At 43.4% G+C, this 27,854-nt stretch overlaps 2 protein-coding genes across 2 annotated transcripts in view; one reads left to right on the top strand and one right to left on the bottom strand.

Annotated features, from left to right (window-relative positions):
• Positions 1 to 276: 276 nt before the first annotated feature.
• Positions 277 to 19,021, bottom strand: KIAA1143. The gene is made up of 3 exons (XM_083405250.1): positions 18,881 to 19,021; positions 12,918 to 13,065; positions 277 to 3,183 (listed from the first exon to the last, which is right to left on the bottom strand). Exons 1-3 carry the CDS (start codon positions 18,986 to 18,988, stop codon positions 2,978 to 2,980), a joined length of 462 nt encoding a protein of 153 aa, XP_083261376.1. The 5' UTR covers positions 18,989 to 19,021; the 3' UTR covers positions 277 to 2,977.
• Positions 19,022 to 19,177: 156 nt separating this feature from the next.
• KIF15 (kinesin family member 15) overlaps positions 19,178 to 27,854 on the top strand; it is a 42,821-nt gene continuing 34,144 nt past the window's right edge. Inside the window, exons 1-7 of the mRNA XM_083404648.1 lie at positions 19,178 to 19,280; positions 21,782 to 21,806; positions 22,164 to 22,341; positions 24,058 to 24,134; positions 24,549 to 24,586; positions 25,661 to 25,758; positions 26,596 to 26,775. Of these exons, the coding sequence (XP_083260774.1) occupies positions 19,262 to 19,280; positions 21,782 to 21,806; positions 22,164 to 22,341; positions 24,058 to 24,134; positions 24,549 to 24,586; positions 25,661 to 25,758; positions 26,596 to 26,775 (615 nt within the window). The 5' untranslated portion in view covers positions 19,178 to 19,261. The remainder of the gene's footprint in view (positions 19,281 to 21,781; positions 21,807 to 22,163; positions 22,342 to 24,057; positions 24,135 to 24,548; positions 24,587 to 25,660; positions 25,759 to 26,595; positions 26,776 to 27,854) is intronic.

The raw sequence follows: 27,854 nt of genomic DNA on the forward strand, positions 1-27,854 counted from the left end.
GCACTCTCAAAAAGGACGGGTCTTAAATACAATTGCTTACTATGCTCCTAACAACTGTTTCTGCCTATGCAGAATCAGCTCGATGGTTTCTCTCTCTCGCCAGCCCCCTTCCTGCTTTCAAGGTCAATTTAATTCTCTTTGATCTTTTGGGCATCATTCACCACCTTGATAAACACAGCGCTGGAATTACCTTTCAGCTAATGTGAGTTGCTTTGCCGACTGTGTGGGAAAAAATGCACAGGGAGCATTTCTGTGTAGAAAACAGAGTCCAGAGGATTTCTGGCGCACTTCCAGTTCCTTGGAGAGTACATTTATTCATTGGTTAAGCAGGCAAACAGCTATACACTACGGTGATCAGCATAAACAATATTTGATATAGCCACATCCCAGAAACACAGAATTCTCATTGCCCTTTTTCTTCTTCTGGAAGTGCACATTAGTTTTCCTTTTAGTTTAGCAACAGATGGAAGTCTACAATCATGCATATAACCCACCTGCACAATGTGCATACCTGTTTAGGCTTACTACAGCGGTATGAAGTCTATGGATGTTCTTGGAACCCAATTACCATCAGCCCCAGTCAGTATAGCCAATGGTCTGGGATGATGGGAGTTGTAGTTCAGCAACTTCAGTGTGTGCTTTTGTGTGACGGGCGAGTTCCATCCCACTCCAAATAACCCCACCCACATCTTCTGCCTGAATCCAAACTGTTTTCTCTCTAATAGAACTCCTCCATCCTTAAAGTTCTTCCCTCCTTTCAGCATGCCATCTTCCATCTCTCTCAAATCCAGGCCCGGTCTCTTACCACAACCTGCAGGCCAAACCTTCTTTTAGACCAAAGCTTCTGCTCCATCAACTGTCCCTTATTACTGTATCCTTATTACTTTCAACCCTGCTGAAAAGGGGAAAGGGCAGTGGAACCAACCCGGAAGTGTGTGTATATGTAAGTGTGTGTATATGTATATGTAAGCTCCATTTTAGCCAAATCCAAGGGCAGTTCATATAAACTATTTATTTATTTGCTTGTTTATTCTTTGTCTGCATTAGCAGTTTCTGTAATTGTGGTACAGTGGCACCTCAGGTTCTCGGATGTAATCCTTTCCAGAAGACCGTTCAACTTCTGAAACGTTCAATAAAACCGAGGAGCAAAGGGCTGGCTGCAAGTTCAATTGGAAAAATTGAAAAACACGCCCAACTTCCGAGACGCGTTCAAAAACGGAAGCAATTACTTCCAGGTTTCTGGCGTTCAAAAACTGAAACGTTCAGCTTCTGAGACGCTCGAAAACTGAGGTACCACTGTATCTTGGGAAAGCTGAATTTCAGAGATATGCATTCCAATACACAAACTGATCTGCAGAAAGATGGAGCTACTCTTTGGTTCATAAACTATCCAAGAAATCAGTCACTCTTTCTGTCCAGAGGACACCCGGGCACAGAAGGTCTCCTCTTCACCGTACTCTATTCTACCAAGTGTGTGAGAATGTGTCACATTGTCAGGAGGAGGGTTTGCACATGGCAATGTTATGTGTTGCTGTAGCCCTGGGATATCAGGAAGGGAAGTAAAGGCAGTTGCTACCATCAGCCATTCAGCTGTTGCAGTAGTCTGATGTATCATCTCAGTGGCCATGGCTAGACAGGCACCAATGATGATAATTCTGCACCTCGTCTCTTATGAATCTAGGAACTTCCAGCGATATGTGGTGCCAACTACATACAGATATATGCACCCACAAATCCCGTATGGGAAGATGCCTGCCATAGATATTTTTCTGACTATCATAGTCGGCATAAGCCTGCTGAATGTCCTTAACTCTGTAACTGGGCGATGTCCCCTGCTCTGGATTAGTGAAATAAATTGAGGAAGACATTGTGTTGCCTCTCCACATGGGACATTTGCGCATGCTGAGTAGCTTCACTGTCTGCTCCAAGGGGAAAGGATGCTATGCTTAACTGCTGTCACTAAAACACATGGGGAAGGAGGAAGTGAAACTCAATGGCATAACCATAGTTTGTACTCTTAGTTATCAGAGATGATGTGAGGTCATAGAAGAAAGAAGTGGGCTGTACCTAAGCATCTGTCCCGAATGCTTTAGAAACAGGATATCCTTTCTTAAGACTCAGAGTGAGACTGGATAATCCATTCATTGGGGTCTTTTCAGTCTCCATATGTTTGGAGCCTCTGTTACATTCTAGATTAAAGGATAATTTGGGAGAAAATACTGCTAAGAAAGTTTAAGTTATAGCCTGGGGAGAAACAGTTTTATTCTCTCAAGAACAGTGGGTAAAAGCGGAATCACAGAAAATAATTTCACGCAGCCATTTAATCGTGGCATTAAAATATCAGCTATACTAAAAACAGCTGTTGCACCCAGCAACATCAGACCAGCTCCTTGATGAAGCTTTACATTGTTAATCCTGCTACATGTTTTGTAGCAACACACAATCCATTCCTGGTTACAGAACACACTGAACTTCCAAATATTTTTCCACTAAAGGACACACTGCGGCAGGGTTTCTTCTTTTGAAATCAATATGCCCAGTGTGATCAGAATCCCAGCAATTCTTTCGGTCCTTTGAGATACGACAGACAGCTTTGCCAAAGCAACATTATACATTTTTAGTCCACAGTAAACAGACCTTACATTCCTCCGTTTGAGTAATCAGGTGTAATTGAGTAAATATGTACATACAGATGCCATCTTTTGACACTAAATTCTTGTGGAAACAAAATAAGGGGACTGGCTGGCAGATAAATCTCTCTGAAAATTTATATGTGCACCAATAAAGATTCCATTATGTGGAATATTAAACTTGTACGGATTTCATTTTTTTCCCATAGTTTTGTTCAAAGATCTTTCATGACTATAGATGTGCATACAAATAAAATTAAAAGTCCCATTCCGTGTCTGTTTCCATGGTGCGCTCAGCTCAACTTTCTGCCTGTGAGGAAAAACTGTATGTCTATCCAAATCTGCTCCTAATCATCACTCTCGTCTTCATCAAACGAAAGCAAGCTGCTATTTTTTACTTGCTTGGTTGTATTTTGGGAGGTTGGAGAAATCCTCTTTGTCTCTTTTCTCTTCTTACTTGATGTGGCCGTCAAACCGGAGTACTTCTCTTCCGATGAACGCTTAGGAGGTTTCCTAAACATAATCTTTCCATCTCCAGATTCAGCTTCTTCATCTAGGGTAAGAATGCAAATAGTCCTTTATGTGCACACTCTCGCATCTCCACTTTCCCACCTTCTGAGTTTCAAAAAAGGACAATAATCCTACGGAATAGCTCAAGTATCCTGGGAAAAGGCTGCAGTAGTGCCTAAGCTTACTTAGGCAAAGGCTGCAGTATCTTCAGGCAAAGGCTGAGAGACACCACAATCTGTAGAGCCACTGCAGACAATATTAAAATGAAGCAATGGTCTAAGCCATTATAAGGTAGCATTCTGTCTTTCTCAATATTAATATGTCTAAATAACCTCCCCCCCCCCCCCCATTCTGTCTTAGTTACACTATATGTGGTGGAAGTCATAACAAGGTCAGGTTGGCCCAGTGATGTGCTGCCACTATAATGTGTTGATCTGACCCACAGCAATGAAATTTCTCAAAATCTCATACATGAAAGCCCAGGATCACGTGACTTCAAAATGAGCAAGAGTGGAAGAAATCTGATGCAACTACAGTGGTACCCCGCAAGACGAATGCCTCGCAAGACGGAAAACCCGCTAGACGAAAGGGTTTTCCGTTTTTCGATGCGCTACGCACGACGAATTTCCCTATGGGCTTGCTTCGCAAGACGAAAATGTCTTGCGAGTCTTGAGATTTTTTTCCGCTCCCCACCCCCTTTTTCTAAGCCGCTAAACCACTAATAGCCTTTTAGCAGCTAATCCGCTAATCCCTTAAGCCTTTAATAGCCGCTAATAGCCGCTAAACCGCTAATAGGGTTGCTTCGCAAGACGAAAAAACTGCTAGACGAAGAGACTCGTGGAACGAATTAATTTCGTCTTGCGAGGCACCACTGTATCTGAAGGAAACTGGCAAACGTTACAAAGAATCTTCATAACTAATGTAGTAGGTAAGCACACAGTTAACTTAAATCGTACTCATAAATGAAAATTTAAAAAATAAAACGAACCTAAACTTGAAAGTTTCCTTATTTTTTCCAGGTACTATCAGTATGGATGGTATCCAACCAAGCTTAACTACTGTAAGAGCAGACCCACTGAAATTAAGGACTGCCTCTTGCCAATTTAATAGACTCTGACCTGTTCAAATGGGGAGTTCAAATCCCCCAATTAGCCATGAATTTCACCAGGTGACCTTGGGCCTCTCAGCCTAGCCTACTCCACAGGATTGTTGTGGGGTTAAAAGTGGAGGGGGAGAACAACGTACACCACCTTGAGCTCGTTGAATGCAATTAATAAATAAAATAATATACCGTATTTTTCGCACCATAGGACGCACCGGACAATAGGACGCACCTTGTTTTAGAGGGGGGAGAACAAGAAAAAAAATTCTCCCCCTCTCTGCCCAGCGCCCCTTCAGCGAAGCGGCAGGAGGCGCTGCGCAGAGAGAGGGAGAATTTCCCCCCTCTTGTTTTCCCGCTCTAAAACAAGGTGCCGTTTAAGGTGCACACCGACCCCTCTCGCTCTCCAGGCTTCAAGTTCCTTTCGACCTGCTCTTTGGGGCTGGTGGGGGGAAGCCCACCACCAGCCCCAAAGAGCAGGTCAGGGAGCAGCGGAGAGGCTGCTGCCATAGTCGCGCGTCACCTCTCCAGCCGGGAGAGAGGAAGCGGGACTATGGCTTCTTTAGCCCCACATGCGCTCTCCCGGCTGGAGAGGTGACGCGCGGCTATAGAGGCTCCAGCCATAGCCGCGCGTCACCTCTCCAGCCGGGAGAGGCGTCTTCGCTCCATAGGACGCACACACATTTCCCCTTCATTTTTGAAGGGGAAAAAGTACGTCCTATAGAGCGAAAAATACAGTAGTTACCACAGACCAGGAAGGGCATCTTGAGTATGTAAAGGGAGGGAGGCTCGTTTAATTTCATTGTATACAGGGTGTACAATGTCAATAAAGGTATTATTATTATTATTATTGGAAGGACAGAATATAGCCCATTCACAACAGCCAAATCACGGTCTGGTCAACACATTGAAACTATGTCATTGTGCACATATCAAACCCCGCAGCACAGCTTAAGTGAAACCCGCAATGAAATAAATGGTGGTTGCATAAGAGGCATTGACTGATGGATTGCAACCACGGTGCATAAAGGGCATCATAATGCAGTATGTGAAGGCTAGTAAATGTTGCTTGAGGAAGTCGATGAAGACAAACTCTTGAGACTGGTAATGTGCGAGATGAAGATCATCGGCAAGATTGAAGCATCTCAAAACTGTTTTGCTAGGTTATGAAAGCTAGTGTCATGAATCACAAGCAAAGCCTTATGCTGAGATGGCTTGCAATTTTGATAATTTATAGGTGGCGGAGCATTGAAAGAAAAATCTAAGCTTCTCCTCGGCAACACATTTTTCTTAACTAAGTAACAGAATGTTTTAAAAATCAATTTTCTAATAGAAACTTGCCAGAAACACTGTGGTTGATTGATCTTCATTTAATAACTTACTCTGTGCCCTTGCAACACCATTATCTTGAGATTTATAATAAGCCACAGCTGTGATGGTACATGGTACCTTTTCCATCAAGGCTGTCATGGAAAGCAGTGCAAAGGTGGATTCAATATGAACAAAGTGGAATATAGAATGCACTCCTGTCGTAACAATTACACTATTTAAAACTAGTTCTGTGATCCAAGCAAACTCAGCTATGTATTCTAAGAATTTCGCATTCAGACCACAGCAAAGACAAGAGCTGGTTCTCCATTACTGCTCGACGCCGCTGCCTTTTTGAATAAAATAAGGCAGAACAGGTAGGACAGGAGTGAGCTGGGCTGATGTTCTCTCTTTCTCTCTGCTCTCCCATACAAGGTCTCGTTTTATGGCTTACTACCCATGGACTGACCAAGACTCCCACTTCGCTACCTGTCTCCACTGAAAGCTGCCAGAACTTCAAACAAAATTAATGGTACAGCACAGCTACTATGGCCTCTCCCAGCACTGAGAGAAAGTGGCTGACTCCAAGGGCTGGCAGGAAGAGCAGGTGATGAGCAGAAAGTTGACTCAAAAGAAAGCTCATGATCAGGGTGGATATGATTTAAATCAAATAGATTTAAATCACTAGTCAGTAAGGTTTGATTTTAATCTTTTTTTCTTTTCTTTTTTACAGAAAGACTCGTTCTTGCTGGTATAATCTTAATATTTACAACCAGATGACGGTTTCATTTTTGGAATAATAAATTTTCAGAGTAGTATTTACAGTTGTATCAAAATTTACTGATTTGGTTATACTATTAGAAATACATAGACAGATAATTATGAAATTATCGTGAGATTTAATAAGTTAACTGTTTATATTTGGACAACTTTTCTGCTGTGCTTTACTGGAAGGAGAAAAAGAATCATTTCCTTAATAACAATTTAAACAATTTATTTAACTAAAACAATAACATTATAGCATATGTATCCATGTTTGTTAACTGATTTGGTTAAACAATTTTTTAAAAAAACCTTTGAGTTTTAGCACACATGAAAAACTTAAAACAAATCCTTATTTCCTGATGAATAGCTTTTGGACTGTAATGTAACTTAAACAGAAAACTACATTTAGAAATATTTTTCCTCCAAAAGCATTTCATTTTAAAAATCCATTTTAAATTTTAAAAAATCCAATTTAAATTTTAAAAAATCCAATTTAAATTTTTAAAAATCCAATTTAAATTTTTAAAAATCCAATTTAAATTTTTAAAAATCCATTTTTTATTTTTTTTTAAATAATAACATTGATTTTTATCCACCCTGCTCATGATTGTAGAAGATGCAGAGCAGACAGATGTCAATGCCTGAGGGGGGCGTACACCATTTTGGGATGGTGGATTTTCTAGATCATATGGCGGTGTGTTAATTAAAGTGGCACTGAGAAAGGGTTGATCTTTCTGATGATGTGGAAATCAGAGGGACTAGTATAAATATGCTGTAACAATGTTTTTAATGAAACACACACACACACACACAAATACACACACACAAAATCAGACCTTGACTCACAGATTATCTACAGAAGAAAAGAAAACCTGCCAGCAGAGAGAGATGAGAGGACTAGGATAGGATACACTGGCTCACAGAGATCAAAGCCTTTCAATCAACAACACCAACCAATTTTGGGAGCCCTTGACTCCGCTCCACATTGTCAGCAGTGGTGAACTGGGGAATAAATCAGCGAGGAATGACTACAGGTAAAGTCTTGTGCAAGCAGTTTGCAGGAAGAATGAGAAAGAGGAGATGAAGTCCTAAATCAGCTTGGGTAACATGTTGAAGGAAAGCAACTTTGATTTGTGAGGGCCTGCAAAAAAAGCAAAAAAGAAAGGATACTTTTCCTTTAGCTAGGAACAAAATACATCTCACCCATTCTGAGATACAAGAGTGATGGATTTCTACCGCATCCTACAGTTGGGCCAATGACCTCCAGAAACTGATGAGCTATCTATCTTTGAAAAGTTCAGAGAGGAATTTGTAAAAGAAACAAATGCTGTTAGAAGCCTGACAACAGCCAAAGCCAGGAATTTGAGAGGAATTGCTTTTTATCGAAACTGAGCTGACAGTTGTAGGCCGGTGAATGGCTTAGGTTTTACAGAAATGAAGCAGAAGTTAATTTTGACAGAAAGAGAAATAAAACATTAATAACAACATTAAAACTTTAACAGATCAGCACAGCTAAGACTGCCCAGGAAGAACATATTTGGCACAAACAAGTAAACAAATGTTTTCAAAATAGCTGGCAATGTTACTGGGGACAATGCTAAACAAATGACATTGTTTAAAATCCTTTAAACAAATACTGTTTGTGTCATTGCTGTGGTCCTGGACCAAGAACCTTCAAAGGCTGAGCTCTCCAGCAGCGGCTCTAAGGAAGCATCTTACTAGTTTCCTGGTCCTTCCCAAATAAAGTCCTCCGCCTTGGATTTTGAACCCTGGCCACAAAAACCTGGAGAAGTTCCAGATGATGGGGAACTAACTTCATATTCCTCCAGTGATTAAGAAAGGCTTGGAGAAAGCTTACTGAGAAATGATATGCAATGAAATGAAAAGGATGTTCAAAATAACTTTTGTAAAAAAAAAAACCAGAAGCTTTTCTTTTGGGAATTATAGGGACAGAACTACCTAAATTGTATAGAAATTTATTTATGTATGCTACTACAGCAGCAAGAATGCTACTCGCAGAAGTCCCAGCAAAGGAAGAATGGATACAAAAACTTATGGAATATGCAGAAATCATGGAACTTACCAGAAAATAAGAAATCAAGATAACAAACTTTTTATAAAAGAATGGAAATGGTTTGTTGAATATTTACAGATAAATTGCAAACAGATAAGAACAGTAGCAGGATTATTGTAATAACCTGCAGTCTGATAAGAGTATATATTTAAAGTAGATAATTAAATGAGCAAATTAAATGAATTTGGATATGCGGAAGATATTAAAAAATTAATTTAAGGAACTGCAGAAAGAGGGGGAAGGAAGTCAAACTCTGAATGTTAAATTGATTGTAAAACTAGTGAAATGTATAAATTTGAAATAAATATAAATAAAAACTTTTTTTAAAAAAGAAAGCCTTGGAGAAAGTGGTTTGGGGGGGCGGGGTTCCTGTGGGAGCACTTTGAAGGTATGTCATTCAAGGTTGACTCATTAAAGTTCATGGGCATGACCAACTGAGGTCCATTGATTTCTATGTGTCTACTCTGAGTACGACTTAGCTGAATAAAACACAGCCATTCCAAAGATATCTTTATTCTCCACTTTGAATCTTATGAAGACAATTTCAAAAGGGAAAAAGATAAACCTTGTTTTGAAAGAGATAAATCACAGTTCTATATGCGTACACACACAAATTCAGTTCCCAGGATTGTCATTTCTTTATCTGTGTGGGTTCTTCGCAGAAAGTTGATGAGTTGTTGTTTTATATTAAAAATCAAAAAATTACAGTGGTGCCTTGGAAGTTGAACGGAATCCATTTCAAAAGTCTGTTTGACTTCTAAAACATTCAGAAACCAAGGCGCAGCTTCCAGTTGGCTGCAGGAAGTCACGTTGGACGTTTGGGTTCCAAAGCACATTCGAAAACCGGAACAATCACTTCTGGTTTTCAATCGTTCGGGAGCCAAAACATTCAACTCCCAAGGCGATGGAAAACCAGGGTACGGCTGTACTAGGGATCAGATGTAATTGTTTCACGTGTCAGGGCACCTTTACATTATATGGTAATAAATGCACACATGGTGGGATCATGGTGTGACTGAAAACATGCAGCTGTTTCACACACATTATGCTTTTTGGCGGGGGGATGCTTTAAAAACCTATATTGTGAAACCACCCTCTTAACAGTCTATTTCAATAGGGGTACTGTGAGACTGCAAAGGCATCTATACAATCCTCAGTTTCCACAATGCTATGCAGAACTTAAGAGACACAGCAGAGCTCAGTTTCTTTCTCCATAATGGAGTCCCATATTAAACGGAGCTTTCTTCCAGGATTCCTTTGCCTGCCAGCAATTCAAGACGGAAGAGGGAAAGCCATGTAGATCTGTCACCATTGCAGGGCTGAGGGCTCATCAACACGATCTTTACTCACTAATGGCAGAAGACTGAATAGCTTAACTGCAAACCTTTTGGCTTTCTCCAGCACCAACCGCACATGTTCCTCTAGCCACTTATTCAGAAAGGCTTCGCTCTAATGTTCCCACTGGTATGGTACCTCACAATTCTCAGGCCACCGGCATCATTAAGCTAAATATGTCTCTCTTTCTCGCCTGAAAAAAGTGTTGAAATAAAGAGTGATGGAAACCAATCTATTGTCCCGGTGTTGAAAGTCAAGTGGTACACAAGGTTATAGAAATAACAGCAAGTCAGTAAGGCTGCCGATCAGCTACACGTCAGCACAAACTCACAAAGTGCTAAAGCAGCACTTTGGGATGTAGAAAGTGTACTTTGATGCCCAAGCAGATAATGTGTGGCATATGGCTTAAAAAAAAAAAATACTAAACAAGAGAGAGAGAGAGAGAAACCAAGCAAATTGAACAAGACTAGAATAATATTACAGTTTGAATGAGTAAGGACACTCGCTGCCAAGTTTTTGGACTTGTGCATACATTACGATGTCCCAGAGGCCAGATGTACTAGAAAAGGAGCAGAAAAAATCAATTCTAGAGATTATAATGAATACATGAAAAAGGCATTATACACCAATTACCATTTTCTGCTTCTATGAAATTTTATCTCAGAAAAAATTACCTTTGACAGGACAGTAATTCTCTCTAGGATTCAAGCGGAAGGTTTACAGAAAAATGTTGCGCAGAGACAGACTTAAGCTCTTTTCATTTTTAGAAACTAATTTAGCTTCTACCAATAAATTAAGGTTAAGTGAAAATGTTTAGATTGTGGCTAAAAACAATTCTGTTAGGAGAGATCTGCTTTATCCTCTGAAGAAATGTGGTTGATGGAATCACTGCCAAACTGATGTTTGTGTGTTTCTGTCTATCTCCTTTGTGTGCATTGTGATATATATACACAATATTATAAGCAGCTGGGGTGTAAGGGGTGTAAGGGGTGTTAGGGGAGAGGTGGTAACTCTGGAGGCGGGCACATCATGCTCATTCTGGGGTAGTTTGTCCACCTTTGGTCCTCACCCTGCACTCAGCTCTCACCTGTGGCTCCTAGAAGCTGTCAGCACGCGACAGCAGCCACACCCCAGGAAACGGCTTTGACTGGCCAGCTAAACCAGGCGAGGGTAGCTGATGGGTCTCAAACCCTCAGTGAGTTAAGGACTTTCCCTGCATGAAAAGACAGGCTCTGGCGGATTGAGCGGACGAGACTAAGTGCAGGTCCAAATGGTCAAGAAGGCAGTTTCTCCGCATGCTGCAGAGGGAAGTGAGGGGCAGATGGGGTTTGTCAATCAGGCAGGTACACCATCTTAGAGAAGGAAAACTCTGATCGTAAAACCTACACTGCCTTGTGGCTGTACTCAATTGTGAGAAAAGCTTCAGAAGTAAACCCTGAGGGTGGTGTCTTGTACACCTCTTTCCACCAACTCCTGCAGCCAAGCTGGTGCCAAATGTGTTGGTCTGCTTTCCTTTGGACCACATCAGTGAAGTGTCTTGTTATCTAGGCCAGTGTTTCCCAATGGGGGAGCATATGGCCCCCTGGGGGCTCCAGGATGTTCCAAGGGGGGGGGCATAGGTGAAAACTGCATAAATGGGGGGCCACAGCATGAGGCCAGGGGGCCACAGAGGGAAGTGAGAAGGGAGAAATCAATTTTGTTTTTTTATAAAATCCGGATAGGCTGGCTATCCGCTTGGCCAATCACAAGCGAGTAAGGGGGCGGCCCACCAGGGCCTAGCACTCCTTTCTGCCATGTGTGTTTTCTTGGAGCAGTCCTGGTTTGTTTCCGGCAGGAGAGGGCGATCACTGAGACTCCTGTTTTGACCAGTAGAGCCCACGATCCAGAACCCCCAGGTCAGGTAAGTGCGGTGGTGGGGCAACAATGGGTAGGGCTGGGCAAGCCAGAGCTGCTTGATAAGATCTTTTTGCACCAGGTCAGTGAGGACCACTTGTTTTTAAAATTTCTCCCAACTACAGTGGTATCTCGTGTTACGTACTTAATCCGTTCCGGAGGTCCGTTCGTAACCGGGACCACATTTTTCCCATATACAATGGTACCTCATGTTACATACTTAATCCGTTCCGGAGGTCCGTTCGTAACTGGAAACTGCTCGTAACATGAGGCGCACTTTCGCTAATGGTGCCTCCCACTGCTGCTGCGCCGCCGGAGCACAACTTCCGCTCGCCTCCCAGGGCAAAGGTTGTGGTTATCAGAGCGCGTAACCCAAAGCATTTGTTAGTGGGACGGTACATAACACGTGGTTCCACTTTATACAGAACTCCCTGTGCACCTTTTGGGCTGTATATGTAGGTTTCCCCCTGTGTGTCAAATAACTGTTTACAAACAAAACATTTAAATAGCTACCTTTCTACCAGTAGGACAAGGGGGGGGCAAGGGCGTAGCCAGGATTTTCGTTGGGGGGCAGGCTTTTGTTAATGGGGCAGAACCTCAGATTTGTATTGTGCCCATGGGGGGCACAGGAAGGAAACAAGTTCAGAAGGGGGCCATGGTTGGAAAAAGGTTGGGAAACACTCATCTAAGCAGCCCATGACCTCCATACACGATGCCCAGGCTTGCACCTTAGAGAGGCCACTTTGGTGCTGCTAACACAGCAAAAACAATGCAGGAGGCAGCAGTTACAAGTTATCGGCCTCTGCAGCCACAGCGAATGCTGTGACTCTCCAGCTGTTTGACTTCCCCCCGGGAGGCGCACTCCATTGTCCCTCAAGACAGATGAACAGTAAGCAGTTGCCTTAAACGCGGTTATGTCTTTCTGTCCCTTTGCCGTGGCTGTCACACTTGTGCTGTTAAGTTCCACCTTCCATCTCTAACCTTATTATCTCTAACTAAAGCTAGGAGGAGAGAGAGAAAGCACACCCAAAGGAGCCCCTAGAGAGATGAAGCAGCTGTAATGCAGAAAGAAGAAAGGCAGCAACTTGCAATGGCAAACCAGGGAAATGGGAATTGGTGGCAGTACTGGAAGATCAACACAGAGAGAGTGTTAGGGAGAGGGGCAATAAGGAAATCAAAGTGAGCAGAGCAGGGGGTTGGATAGGCATCGTATCCAAAGTAACTGACAAATTAGAAGGCTGCTTGAGAGAAACTGTCCTTCTGCTTAGTAAAGAATGCTGAACTTAGTATTTACAAAACGTACCTGTGGCTTTGGGAGTCTCTTTAACCTCCTTTTTAATCTTCATCACTTCTTCGGCACTCAGGTCCCCTTTTTTCAAAACAATCACCTGTGGCTGTTCATCCTCTTTGTCGCTTCCATCCTCATCGTCATCAGCTGGGAGCTGTTCTCTCTGGAAGAAAGGAGGAAAGCTAAGCTACTCAGACGGTTATTCCCAAAATAATTTTAAGGTAAGAAAAGGAAGATTTGCAGTCATCTACTACCATCTGACCAGTTCTTTTGGGTTAAGGAAAAGACAAAACAATAATCGGAATTGGCAGAACATGAAATTATAAAATGTCAGGAAGAAGGCTGGCTGGAACAGCTTCTCCCTGTTATCTTCTATGTCGGGACTGGAGAACCTCGGGCCCTACAGACATTGTTGGACTGCAACTCCCATCACCCCCAGCCATCATAGCCAATGATCAGGGTTGAACGGACTTGTAGTTCTGCAACACTTGGAGGGTCAAAGGTTCCTGAGTCTTGTTCTTTCTGAAGGGTCTTCTTTTATATAGTAAAATAATTCTAATAACAACTACATCACCTGAATCCCACACATCATTTAGTTTTATTGTAAGAATGCCACTTTGAGGCAAACCATGCATTTAATTATGTACTATGTCCAGCAAGTAAGAAACCAATACTTTTCTAATAAAAAGAAAAGGAAAGAAAAGAAAACTTCCAGACAGTTAACAATCAGTGCAGTCTGGTGTTGGTTAAACATGAAGCGGCATTCAGGTCCTACCTCTGCCGTGAAGGTAGCCCGTGGACAAACTACACCTTCATTGCCTCAGTTCATTTTTCAGTTGTCGATTGGGATAAATAGAGACCTGCCGTTCTAGGTTTTGCTGAGATAAAACATAAAGGCCCAATCCTAAACAGGAGTAATTCCAATTGAGCGGGTATTGAGGATTGCTGTTTAAAGGACTTTTGAACACACCACGTCACTCTTACGCCTAATCCTAGCCATTTTCACTGGAAAGTCTTACAGGAATCAATGTTATTTCTCCAGGTAAGTATGCTTAGGATTGCAGCATTAATTGAAAAGTAGTAGGCAAAAGATGTGTGTGGGTGGTGCTGTGGGTTAAACCACAGAGCCTAGGACTTGCCAATCAGAAGGTCAACGGTTCGAATCCCCGCGATGGGGTGAGCTCCTGTTGCTCGGTCCCTGCTCCTGCCAACCTAGCAGTTCGAAAGCATGTCAAAGTGCAAGTAGATAAATAGGTACCGCTCCGGCGGGAAGGTAAATGGCGTTTCCATGCGCTGCTCTGGTTCGCCAGAAGTGGCTTAGTCATGCTGGCCACATGACCCAGAAGATGTATGCTGGCTCCCTCGGCCAATAAAGCGAGATGAGCGCCGCCACCCCTGAGTTGGTCACGATTGGACCTAATGGTCAGGAGTCCCTTTACCTTTTAGGCAAAAGATGTAATGTTCTTGAGCTGGTTTACAGCTACAGATTGCAAAAATCTTACACAAAACTTGCTTCCAGTTATCATCTAGAATGAACAGGTAGAATCCAACTGGTGCCCTTGCACTCGCACAAGACCTTTGGATCTAGACGCCTCCACTAACAGAAGAGAAAAGGTATTTTTACCCTCTACCCCTACAACCACAAGGTTCTCCTGTTATGAGAGAGGGAGAAAAGCTTTTTCCATCCACTTTCTCCTTGCCATGCATAATTTTATGAAATTCTACCACGTTCACCTCTTAGTCATCCAAAATGCTGCAACCTTTACTCTTAGGGAGTTGCTCCATTCTCTTGATCATTTAGGCGTCCTTTTCTGAATCTTTTCCAGCTCTACAATATCTTTTTTGAAGTGAGGTGAACAGAACTGTACCCATTGTATCTGAAATGTGGTCACACCACAAGTTTATATAGTGGCATTAGGATATCAACAGCTTTCTTTTCCATTTCTTTCTTAGCAATTCATAACATGCAATTTGCCTTTTTCACAACTGCCGCACACAGGGTTGACATTTTCATGGAGCTATGCAGTACAACCCAAGGTCTCATATTCCTGTCAGCGCCAGCTCAGACCCCGTGAGTGTATATATGCCCTTCCGGGAGCCCAATGGGAATCCACCCAATCTTTCTGGAATCCAGTCTAGATTTGCGAATCTGTGGTTTTTCAAAGACAGCTTATACCGAAAGCAACTCAAATGCTTTCAGATTTCTGTGAAGTGCAACTAGTCAGTCAGCTTGCATCTAAAATACAAAATGTGACAGCTTTTTATCTACGCAAAGCAACCCAGCTTGAAGGTTTGTACTGCTTCTCATTTCTGCAGCCCCAGAACACTCACCAGCGCAGGCAGAATAGGAAAACAATCAAACCTACGAGACATCAAATGCAGAGCTACAAATTGGTTTCCATCACACTGCATGAAACTGTCAGAGAAGCGTTGTTACTAAGGACAAATGGAAATATTACTTTTCCTCCTCTTTATCATACTCTGCTGCCTTTTCCCCCTTTGACAATTTGTTCATTAAGAAAGGATCTCGCCTGGTTTGTCCAAACTAAACCTGCTATCTATCTATCTATCTATCTATCTATCTATCTATCTATCTTGTATACGGCCCTTCATCATCTATCTATCATCTATCTATCTATCTATCTATCTATCTATCTATCTATCTATCTAGTATACAGCCCTTCATCTATCTAGCTATCATCTATCATCTATCTCAGCCAAACCTCCCTGAGAAGAGCATTCCACAAATGGGGAGCCACTGCAGAAAAGGTCCATCTTGCAAAAGGGCATGGCTGGAAGGCAGGCTGGAACCCTGAACAGGAGCATTCCATACTCCAACGTCTTGCTGCAAGTTCCACGTGCAAAATACTATTTGTTAGATTTTTGCCCTGCCAAGGCAGTGTGTATAAGGTTCCCAGAAGGTCTGCTCTGCAACTAGATCTAGACCTGATTAACACCAGCAAGAACCGCTGCATGGTTTGAGTCTTTTGGACTTTGCTTTTGGCTAGAGAGAATAATTGTATGCTAATTCACATAGACATAGAATCATGAAATTGGAAGAGACCCTAATGATCAGACCAACCCCTGGCAAGGCAGAAATATGCAGCTTTCCCTTATGGGGATCGAATCCGCAACCTTGGAATTATCAGCACCACACTCTAACCAAGTGAGTGATCCATGCTCTGTCCACACAGTGTGTGTGTGGGGGGGTATGTATCTATACTTTAAAAAGCCCACAGGGGAGGGGAGGCAAACCCACCCACCCAATCTTTACTTCCCTGTTCTCTGCTGCTTAAAGCTGCCCCCTGCTTGGCTCTACTACTGGCAAGGAAAAAACTACGTAAAACAGAGGAGCATGGCAGGATAAGACTGAGGGGGGGGGGGTGGCCAAGTTTCACTCCCCTCCACCAACATGCTCCTTTTAAGAGTAAAAAGCTAACTCCTACCCCTGCTTTATAGCCAAAGGGGCAGCCACGTGTTTAATAAACATGCACAAGTCTGGGGTGGCTCCAATATTTATTTATTTGGCTTTAGTTTATTTATCAACTGCTTCACAACCAAACCAGCACGGTAGACTTCTACAAGCGTACAATTATTAATTTCTAGAATGACTTCAGCGGAAGCCTTCTTCAACAGCCTAAATATTAAAAATATGGAATGCTTCATGAATTTGTGTGTCACCCTCATACAGAGCAAGAGAGGCCTACAGAGATTCAATACAACAAGCTTATTTGCATGCACTCGAGGGCACGAGCAGCGGGGCTTTTCATATCTGTTTTGGGACTGTGTCTCACTCACACGAACCACTTTCAAAGCTCAGTCTTCACCCACTTCTTTTGCAAACAGCTGGTGGCGCAAAGCCCAAGGGCTGCTATGTCAAGAGAGACAAAGAGCCTGGCTATGCATGCAAATCTGACATAGGCACTTCTGTGGGTTTAGGACCAATTGTTTGAAGCGGTGATGCTTCTGAATGCCAGTTGCTGGAAATCTCAAGTGGGGAGAGGGCTGTTGTGCTCAAGTCATGCTTTGGGGGTTCCCACAGGCATCTGGTTGGCTACTGTGGATGATGGATGAGATGCAGTGTTAGAAACTGGGACAGAAAAGGTAGGTGCCAAATGGCTTTGGGGGTCTGGGTTGTGGGCGCCAAAACAGAATGTCTAGTCACCATGGGGGGGGGGGGTCGGCAACACTTTTATTTATTATTTTGATAAGCATGAATTAAGATGCAATTCACATAAGTGACACATTGTTAATATCACATTTTTAGCAGAAATTGTTCATACATGTTTAATTTGGTGTTTACAATAAAAATATTGGTACCAAACGTAAGTTTTCAAAATTGTTCTTTATTGTCAAACACCTTAACATATTGTCTATCCTTAATATATACTTTGAGGCTTCAAAGTACATAACGGTAAAGGTAAAGGGACCCCTGACCATTAGGTCCAGTCGTGGCTGACTGGGGTTGCGGCACTCATCTCGCTTTATTGTCCAAGGGAGCTGGCGTACAGCTTCCGGGTCATGTGGCCAGCATGACTAAGCCGCTTCTGGCGAACCAGAGCAGCGCCGTTACCCTTCCCGCCAGAGCGGTACCTATTTATCTACTTGCACTGGCGTGCTTTCGAACTGCTAGGTTGGCAGGAGCAGGGACCGAGCAACGGGAGTTCACCCCGTCGCGGGGATTCGAACCGCCGACCTTCTGATCGGCAAGTCCTAGGCTCTGTGGTTTAACCCACAGCGCCACCCGTGTCCCTTTTCAAAGCACATACATTCCAGTAATCCTTGAGTGTCAGCCAAGTTCAAAAAACGGCACCCAGACTTTTTGAGGTGCTCGCAAATGGAGAATCTTTAGGTGCAAAATGCTCCTGACGCCCTGCTAATTTTGAACCCTGATGAGAGGGGCCTTTTGTACGATCCTGCAAGCTCTTCTTATGTTCCTATTTAAATTGTAGGCATTTAGAGTGTGCTTTTTTGGGGGGGGGGGGTCTACCTATAACTTCTGCTATCAAATGAAGCACAGGTTAAGGGTTTGACACCAGATCAAAAGCCAGCAATGCCATTCCATGCATGCTGGTTTGGGATCGTTGGTCAAAGTGGCCATTTATGCTGCAAAGTCTGAGGAGTAAGATTAATTCAGTTTAGCTTGCACTCCCTCTGCTGTTTGTTTCTGCAAAAACATCACACACCAGTCATTGTGATCGGATCCTTCCTTTCTCAAGAAAGCAGGTATTTTCCTATCCCCATCTCTTTCTTGCACGCACTGATGGATCCACCCTGGCTAAAGAATAAAAATGCACTTGGGAGTGAAAGATTTGGGATCTCATTAGTTAGGATGTTCCCGAAGAGAAGAGAATGCAGGGGGATGAAGATGCTCCAGGCAAAGAAAATTATTCAAGGGGGGATTTCTATTGAAATAAAAATATTTATTAATAAATAAATAAATAAATAAAAACACTACATCCCGTATTGATACAGTTTTGTCCTGTTATTTCAAATCTTTTATCTTTGCCAAGTTAGGAATCCCTAACTTGTTAGGGAGAGGATCCCTAACCAAGGATCCAAGTTAGGGACCCTCTCCAAACGCATATGTTTGAAACGGTGTGCAAAAGGCCATGTACTCAAGCTTTGGGTCTGTCCAAATTGTGGCATTTACAGAGGGGCTATGATGTTAGGCAAAGCTTTGAAGTCACTTCAGCACAAGATCTGGGGGGAAATAGACCCCCCAACCGCCCCGCCTTTTGCCAGAACAGAGGCGGCAACCCTAATCCGAAACCGGGTAGCGTACGAGACCCTTTATGCTCAAGGTCGTGAGTTCGAATCCCGCTCTGGGAAAAAGATCCCTGCGCTGACTATAGACGACCTCCGTGGGCCCTTCCGCTTCTATGAAGCGCGGAAGCCCGGACACCAGGGCGACCCTCTCGCCGCCTTTCCCCGCCTGGCCAGGGAAGGGCCCCGGGGCGGGCGCTCGTCGCCGTTACCTTGGTGTCCACCGTGGGCCCCTCCCGGTAGCCGACTCGCGCCTTGAAGCGGCTCAGGAAGGCGGGCTCGGCCGGCCGCACGTACGAAACCTGGTTCTTTTTGCTCATGGTGCCGCTGAGGTAAACCTAGGCTTGTGTGAACGCCGAGCGACGACGCCTCACGTTGCGTCACGCCGACGCCCCGCCCACTCCGCCATCTTTCTTTCCCTTCCCGCCTTCTCTCCCCGCGTCACGTGATGGAGGCCGTTCCTTTCCCCCCGCCCCCACAATGGCAGCCCCCGCGGAAGCTTCGTTCGCGCCAAATTTAAACAGGGCGCCATTTCCAGGCTTTTAAGCCCTCAGAGGAGTCGACGTTGCTGAGGGGGATTATCGGGGCTGAGAATGGCCCCCGGGTCGAAAGGTAAGGAAAGACGGCGGTGGGGGCGAAATGGGGCTTGGAGGGAGGGAGGTTGGATGGGAGCTGTGAGGAAAAAGCTCTTTCGCCCTATGCCTTTATTTAGCGGCCGCGGGGTTTCCACCACATTAGCTGCTGTCGGGAGTCGGCGCTGAGGAAGGCAGAGCCGGCTGGGGCTCGAGAACTCTGCATGCGAGCAGGAGAACTCTTGGCGGGAGGCGGGCGGGGTCCGCGGAACTCCCTGCGACGGGATGGGGTCGGACCCGCACACGCGGCTCAAGCCCCGAAGGCGCGGGGAGGTTCCGAGGCTCTCTCACAAACACCCCCCCCCCACACACACACGGTTATGTGGGGCGCCTTGTAACTGAAGGAGGCTATTTGCCCCCTTTTTAGAAATGGTTTAGAAAAGGAATACTATATGCAGAATTCATCATGCGAAAAGCCGGGCTTGCCGGAAGAAATACCAACAACCTCAGATATGCAGATGACACAACCTTGATGGCAGAAAGTGAGGAGGAATTAAAGAACCTTTTAATGAGGGTGAAAGAGGAGAGTGCAAAATAAGGTCTGAAGCTCAACATCAAAAAAACTTAGATCATGGCCACTGGTCCCATCACCTCCTGGCAAATAGAAGGGGAAGAAATGGAGGCAGTGAGAGATTTTACTTTCTTGGGCTCCATGATCACTGCAGATGGTGACAGCAGCCACGAAATTAAGAGACGCCTGCTTCTTGGGAGAAAAGCAATGACAAACCTAGACAGCATCTTAAAAAGCAGAGACATCACCTTGCCAACAAAGGTCTGTATAGTAAAAGCTATGGTTTTCCCAGTAGTGATGTATGGAAGTGAGAGGTGGACCATAAAGAAGGCTGATCGCCGAAGAATTGATGCTTTTGAATTCTGGTGCTGGAGGAGACTCTTGAGAGTCCCATGGACTGCAAGAAGATCAAACGCATCCATTCTTAAGGAAATCAGCCCTGAGTGCTCACTGGAAGGACAGATCCTGAAGCTGAGGCTCCAATACTTTGGCCACCTCATGAGAAGAGAAGACTCCCTGGAAAAGACCCTGATGTTGGGAAAGATGGAGGGCACAAGGAGAAGGGGACGACAGAGGACAAGATGGTTGGATAGTGTTCTCGAAGCTACCAGCATGAGTTTGACCAAACTGCGGAAGGCAGTGGAAGACGTGCCTGGCATGCTCTGGTCCATGGGGTCACGAAGAGTCGGACACGACTAAGCAACAACAACAATGCCCTTTTCTAAGTTGCTTATTGGGATCTTCACTTTGGCAAGGTAGTGCTGAAGGGATGGCTCAGTTGGTGGAATGTCAGGCTTTTCATCTTGGGGTTGTGGAGTTTGGTGTGGGGGAAGGTTCCTGCATGGTAGGGGGGGTTGGACTAGATGACCCCGGTGGTAAAGGTGGTTCCGTTAAATTGCGAACCACCTGAAAGAGTCTCCTGCTACTTATTGTAGTCCCACTAATTCTGCGTAGTCCATTAATTTTGTCTACCATTCTTCTTTCATTGGAATTTCTTCTTGCTTCCATTTCTGGGCTAACAATACTCTTGCCGCTGTTGTTGCATATAAAAACAATTTAACGTCTTGTCTATTAATATCCTCACCTATAATACGAAGTAAAAATGTTTCTGGTTTTTTATAAAAATGTATATTTCAACATCTTTTTCATCTCATTATACAGTATATCATTTCCCAGAAGTTTTTTACTTACATTCCCACCACGTATGATAAAATGTTCCTTCTTTTTCTTTGGGTCAGCAAACTTTTTCAGCAGGGGGCCGGTCCACTGTCCCTCAGACCTTAGGGGGGGGCAGACTATATTTTGAAGGGAAAAAATGAACGAATTCCTATGCCCCACAAATAACCCAGAGATGCATTTAAAATAAAAGCACACATTCCCGGACTGTCCGCAGGCCAGATTTAGAAGGCATTTGGACCGGATCCAGCCCCCGGGCCTTAGTTTGCCTACCCATGGCTTGAGACGTGAATCGGATGGCACAGTTGGCAAAGAGCATTTTCATGAAAATGCGATAAGTTAAAAAAATATATAAATCGTGGTTTCAGAGATTGGATGGACACCTGGTTGCGATTCCTGCATCCTCTTTGCAGTTCTATGGTTAGGGAACGGATATAGGGGTTCACATGCAAACACCTCAAGTAAATTGATCAATATGAATGTGCATGCAATAAGTAATGCCTGTCCACTTCGGACAAAAAACTTTCTGGGGAGTTTACACCCCTGGGGTGTTCACACTACACACCTCCCAGGTGTACGAGAGTATGGGTACCAGACCTTTGGCAATACAAGGTGTTTGCATTTTGTGTGACATCATAGGTAGCAGCTGTCTGTCATTGCTTCAGTTTTTTTGTTTTGTCCCATTTTCTGTAGCTTGTTTTTGTAGACACTCCATAGAAATGTGAATAATTAGCAGTAGATAGATGTCTTACATACAGTTTTTAAATTATCACGTTCTCACTTTTGTTTTTTAGGTGACACAGCGTTAGCAGCCTCCAGGTAAGAATCCATTAATTATTGTGTGCAAGAATTAAACATCAGATTGGGCAACTTCATTGTGCGATCAAGAGATTTACAATTTGATCCTAATTTACAATACTGGCTGTTCCAAAATAAATATTTTTTTTAAAAGGCATGGACGACTTTCAACCTGCAACAAAATCAGATGAATTGATGGTGCAGGTTAAAACAATAACATTTCCACAGCAGTTGGATGTATGGCATAACGTAAGATAAATATGTTTATCTAGCTGTGTCTGCATATTGCGTCATAAGAATGAGACAAAAATAAAATGACTTTACAAACATGTTACAGCTGTTTACTAGTATACTAATGTAGCTGTTGCTTTGTTTTAGTGCTGAAGGTGATGCTATCAAGGTTTTCGTGAGGGTGCGCCCTCTAGAAGAAGGAACTGTGGTTGCTGACAATGGCTTGTGCTTATCTGTTCTTTCATCAAACACTATTCGCCTGAATTCAAAGCCTGAACCTAAGATTTTTACCTTTGATCATGTGGCAGATGTGGACACAACCCAGGTAATTCAACAGATAAGTTAGTTCCTAAAAGGTTAACTAATTTTTTTTTAAAGAAAGAAAAGAGACTTCTTTGGCCATGTTCTCATTTGTAATAGAAAATACCGTATTTTTTGCACCATAACACTCACTTTTTTCCTCCTAGAAAGTAAGGGGAAATGTCTGTGCGTGTTATGGAGGGAATGCCTATGGGTGGCGGGGGGGATCAGCTGCAGTCGTGAGCAGAGGATCCATGGTTCCCCTTCCTTCCCTCCTCCGTGGCTCGCTTTGAAACAGCAAAGTGGGAGAAGAGCCGCTGAGTGGAGAGGAGAGAGGGACAGAGAGCCTGCTTCTTTAAAGGAGTAAGCGGCTCCTGTCCAGTTGGTTCCTGGGGACGCAGTGGTGCAAAAACGTGGTTACAAAGCATGGATCCACATGGATCCTCAGGATTTTTGCATTGGGCTACTCCAAACTCACTGTCAGTTCACATGTCTGTGGCCACAGCATGAACCACAAAAATCATACATCCACTGTTTCGTTTAGAATATTTTTTTTCTTGCTTTCCTCCTCTAAAAACTATGTGCGTGTTATGGTCGGGTGCATGTTATAGAGCGAAAAATACGGTAGTTTGCATTGAGCCATCTACATTAACATTAAATTTTACAACAAAAATTGCAGCTAGGCGCTTTTATTTAAGGGGCTGGTATAACACAGGTTATTAAAATGGTTACCCACCTACCTTAGGCTGCAATCCTATACACACTTATTGAGGGGTAAGTTCTGCCTCCCCACTTCTAGCTACTCTCTGGAGAAGAGACCCTTTTAAGAATTTTAGGGGGGTGGGCTGGGGAAGGACTAGGCCAGGGGTCAGCAAACTTTTTCATCAGGGATCCAGTCCACTGTCCCTCAAACCTTGTGGGGGGGCCGGACTATATTTTGAAAAATATAAATACCCTGCAAGCCGGTCCTGCAGCTGCCTCCGGACCTCTAGGAGGAACACACTCTGCATGTGCTCAGGAGTGCATCTCGGTGCTCCATTAGCCCGTCCCCGCAGAGTTCCCAGGCGGCGTGCACCAAGCTCTGCGGTTCATCGTCTGAGGCCAGGTTTGCCGGCCACTGGACTAGGCCATGAGAAAAATGAACATAATATTTTGGCTGCCATTCATTCATTTTCAGCTTTCTTTTCTTGTTATAAAAAAGCATGCCTAGACAGTCTGTTGTTGCACCCATAACCTATGGTTTAAGGTGCCATTTAGCTCCTAGCTTTCATTTTCTAACATTGCTTTAAGGTGCCTAAAATAGCTAAGAATTATACATAGATAATATATAGCCCCTTTATGTGAGCTTGCAATCTTAAGAATGTTGAGGAAAAAAGGGGAAAGGGAAGAAGATGAAAGTAAGGAAACAACTGCTAGCTGACTGCTATGTGCTAAGATTTATGATACATTAACAATTTCTCTTTTAGTAATAGCCATATTCATTAGATATATTCTCATAATGGCTCCAACCTATTACTTGGAAGCGAGTCTCATTGATTTCATTATTTCGTGCATCATAATGGTTCTTTAGTATCAGTGGAATTGCTTGTGTTTAATGAAAAGTATTCCTTAATGTCAGGGTATGTATATTGTTTAATGAATAGTGCAAAGTGTGTGGTTATATGTTTGTGAATACTATGAAGTCAAGCTGTTTTTATCATTATAACATATTAAAGCTATTTTTTAAATCTTTTCTGCCTAGGAATCAGTGTTCTCAAGTGTGGCCAAAAAGATAGTAGAATCATGCATGAATGGCTACAATGGAACCATTTTTGCATAGTAAGCTTTTAACCTTTTTATTTCATGCAAATAGTAAAATATCTGATTTGAATTATATGAACTGCTCTGTTTGAGAAATACATTACCGGGTCAGACCATTCTAAGGACTGTAAAATTTAAAGCATAAATGCATCTAGTCCATTCATCCATGTGTGGCATCAGCTTTCCAGTGTCTGGGGCCCAGCATCTTCCACGTCGCCTGCTACTCAATCCTGTTTAACTTGAGATGCCAGGAGTTGAACCTGGAAATCTCTGCATGCAACACATGTTATCTGCCACAGAGTCTGGTCTCTCTACATTTAACCCTCTTAATGGTACAGAGTTAACCCTAGCAAAAAATTTATATGAATAAATGTGCAAGTTCTGATTACTGAGATATGATTATATGTGTGTGCTGCTTCTTTTTCTCTTTAGTGGCCAAACTGGTTCAGGGAAAACCTTTACGATGATGGGTAAGTACAACGCATACTGATTTGTGCTCACAGTTGTTTATCTCATTTTAGATCACAGTGTGGGATCCTCTTTCCCCACCCCTTCGCACTGTGTAATATTAACTTCTAACGCAGTATTTCCCAGATCTAGGGATAGTTTCATATTAGGATATCATTAATTTTGCCATAGTCTATGATCTAACAACATAGACCAAGGAACTGCAGTGTTCCTGACTCTTGTTAGAGGCAGCCAAAGCCTTCGTCAAAGGGACAGGTGAAAAAGATACTTGGAAGAGTCTTGGAAGGGATTAGACTAATCAGGCATCAGCATCTGGGGGGGGGGGGGGATTTTGTACAGTGGTACCTTGGTTCTCAGTCACCTTGGAACCCAAACATTGCAAACCTGGAAGTAAGTCTTGCAGCTTGTGAACTTTTTTCAGAAGCTGAACGTGCTCTGTTTTGAGTGTTACGCTTCCAATTTGAGTTTTACGCTGAGGTCTGTCTGTTTTTGCGATTTTGCGGCTCTTTTTTTGTGACTGTGGAACCCAGTTCAGCTACTGATTGACTGACAGATTGATTGATTGATTGTGTGACTGCAGAACATTGTTTATTGCTTTCATTTTATGGATCAATGGTCTCATTAGATAATAAAATTCATGTTAAATTGCTGTTTTAAGGGTTGTTTTTAAAAGTCTGGAACGGATTAATCCATTTTGCATTACTTTCTATGGGAAAGCACGCCTTGGTTTTGGAACGGAGTTCTGGAACTGATTAAGTTTGAGAACCAAGATACCACTGAATCTCTTAACCAGGCTTCCTCATACTTGGCCCTCCAGATGTTTTTGAGACTACAGTTCCCATCATCCCTGACCACTGGTCTTGGTAGCTAGGGATCATGGGAGTTGTAGGCCAAAAACATCTGGAGGGCCAAGTTTGACGAAGCCTGCTCTTAACCATGGCCTTTATCTATTCAATAAGGCTTCCTTCCTATTTCAGAAACATTGTATGCTACTAATACTAATAATGTAAACCACCTTATTTCTGCTAGATATTTTTAGATTTCTATCCAAGCAATTCTTTCTTTCTTTTTTCAAGGTCCTCCCGACTCTGATAACTTTACTCATAATCTGAGAGGAGTAATACCACGGAGTTTTGAATATCTGTTTTTTCTAATTGAACGTGAAAAAGAAAAGGTAAATCCTTTTCTTAATGAAGATTGTGGTAAAAGTCCTTGAGGGTTCGTTTTAATTAGTACCAATGGCATCCAGCTCTTGGGTGCCCTTCATTCATTTGGAAGAAATAACCTGCATGGTTGGAATGATTGTATAGCTTGGGATCACACTCTTTCATACAGGCAAGCAGCTGTGCTAGCTTGCTACTTACGCATGGTGAGTAGCAATTGGCTTCCAATGTGCAAGTAAAATGGTAGACATCATTTCTACCCTAGTTGACCCTCCCAGCCATCTGTCCAATTTCAAGCGTAAATTTATCTGTTTCAGAATACTGTGTTGTGCCTTATTGCCTGTGCTCACTGTTCTCTTCCAACCAGAGTTAATTGCTAGGGCTGAGCTGCTACAATATTGCACTGGTTAAGCTCTGTCAGCCCTTAAAGGCAAAAAGGATACAGAGCTGCGTCAGTAGTAAATGTAGTACCAGTGCTACTCTTTCCAGGCTGCAAATAGAAGAGCTGGACAATCCATTCAGTTTGCCCCAGCTTTTAATAGCTGAAATGGGTTTAGTGGGTAACAGCAGAAGGACAGCTGGTTATGAACAGGACCAAAGGTGGTGTGATAGGGCAGGGAAGTAGGTGGGTAAACTGTTTCTTGAAGGGCTTGAAGTTCGTACGATAAAGGCTCCAAATATGTAAAGTGAAAGTAGGAGTTGGGTGGTAAAATATGTCCTTTTGTAAACTGTAAGAGATCAATAAAGGCATGCCTTCATAGTTGCTGTGAAAACCTTGTAATGACGTTAGAGGCCAGATAAAATCAAAACAGCATTTTCTGTAACACAAATGTTAATGTTTCTTATAGGCTGGTACAGAAAAGAGTTTTCTCTGCAAGTGTTCTTTTATTGAAATCTACAATGAGCAGCTATTTGACTTGCTGGATTCTGCCTCAGCTGGACTCTTCCTCAGAGAGCACATCACAAAAGGAGTATTTGTTGTTGGTGCAGTGGAGCAAGTGTTGACTTCAGCTGCTGAAGCATATAAAGTATGCTGTTTTGATAAGTAGAGGTAGACATCCTTGCATGTTGTAATAGAGGCAGCACTCATTGAAGTAGCAGTATTATTATTTGAAGAGCTTAACTAAAAGAAATAACTTGGGCTTCTTATGCTTGTTTTGTACCTTTTGCCCTTCAGCTCCCTTATGTTGGGCTATTTACCGTATTTTTCGCTCGATAACACGCACCCGACCATAACACGCATGTAGTTTTTAGAGGAGGAAAACAAGGAAAAAAATATTCTAAACGAAACAGTGGGTGTATGATTTTTGTGGTTCATGCTGTGGCCACAGACATGTGATCTGACAGTGAGTTTGGGGTAGCCCAATGCAAAAATCCTGAGGATCCATGTGGATCCATGTTTGTAACCACGTTTTTGCACCACTGCAGCCCCAGGCAACAGTGGGTGCGTGATTTTTTTGGTGCAAACTGTAGCCATGGACATGCTATGTGACCTGATGGTGAATTTGGGGTGACCCAGTTCAAAAATCCTGAGGATCCATGTGGATCTGTGCTTTGTAACCACGTTTTAAGTGGGGAGGGAAGGAAAAGCACTCAAGGGACAAGGAGCACACGTGGAGCAGGCTCTACTTCTCTCCCTCCTCCCCCCCCCTTAGTGAGCTGAAAAACTTTGCTGGAGGGACAGAGAGCCTGCTTGGTTTAAAGGAGCCTATCGGACAGGAGCCGCTTACACTTTGTGTCCGGTAGGCTCCTTTAAAGCAAGCAGGTTCTGTTTCTCTCCCTCCTCCCCCCCCCCCCCTTAGCAAGCTGAAAATCATTCCTGCTATTTCCAGCAAAGCGGGAGAAGAGCCGCTGAGTGGGGACGAGAGAGATACAGAGAGCCTGCTTGCTTTAAAGGAGCCAACCGTACAGGAGCCGCTTACACCCGTGTAAGCGGCTCCTCTCCCCTCCCGCTTTCCTCCTTTAAAGAAGCAGGCACTCTGTCCTTCTCTCTTCCCCATTCAGTGGCTCTTCTCCCTCTGGAAACCACGGAGGAGGGAAGCATTCGCTCCGTAACACGCACAGACATGTCCCCTTACTTTCTAGAAGGAAAAAAACGCGTGTTATG

The sequence above is a fragment of the Podarcis tiliguerta genome (assembly GCF_965153285.1).
Source record: "Podarcis tiliguerta genome assembly, chromosome: 12".
Lineage (NCBI taxonomy): Eukaryota > Metazoa > Chordata > Lepidosauria > Squamata > Lacertidae > Podarcis > Podarcis tiliguerta.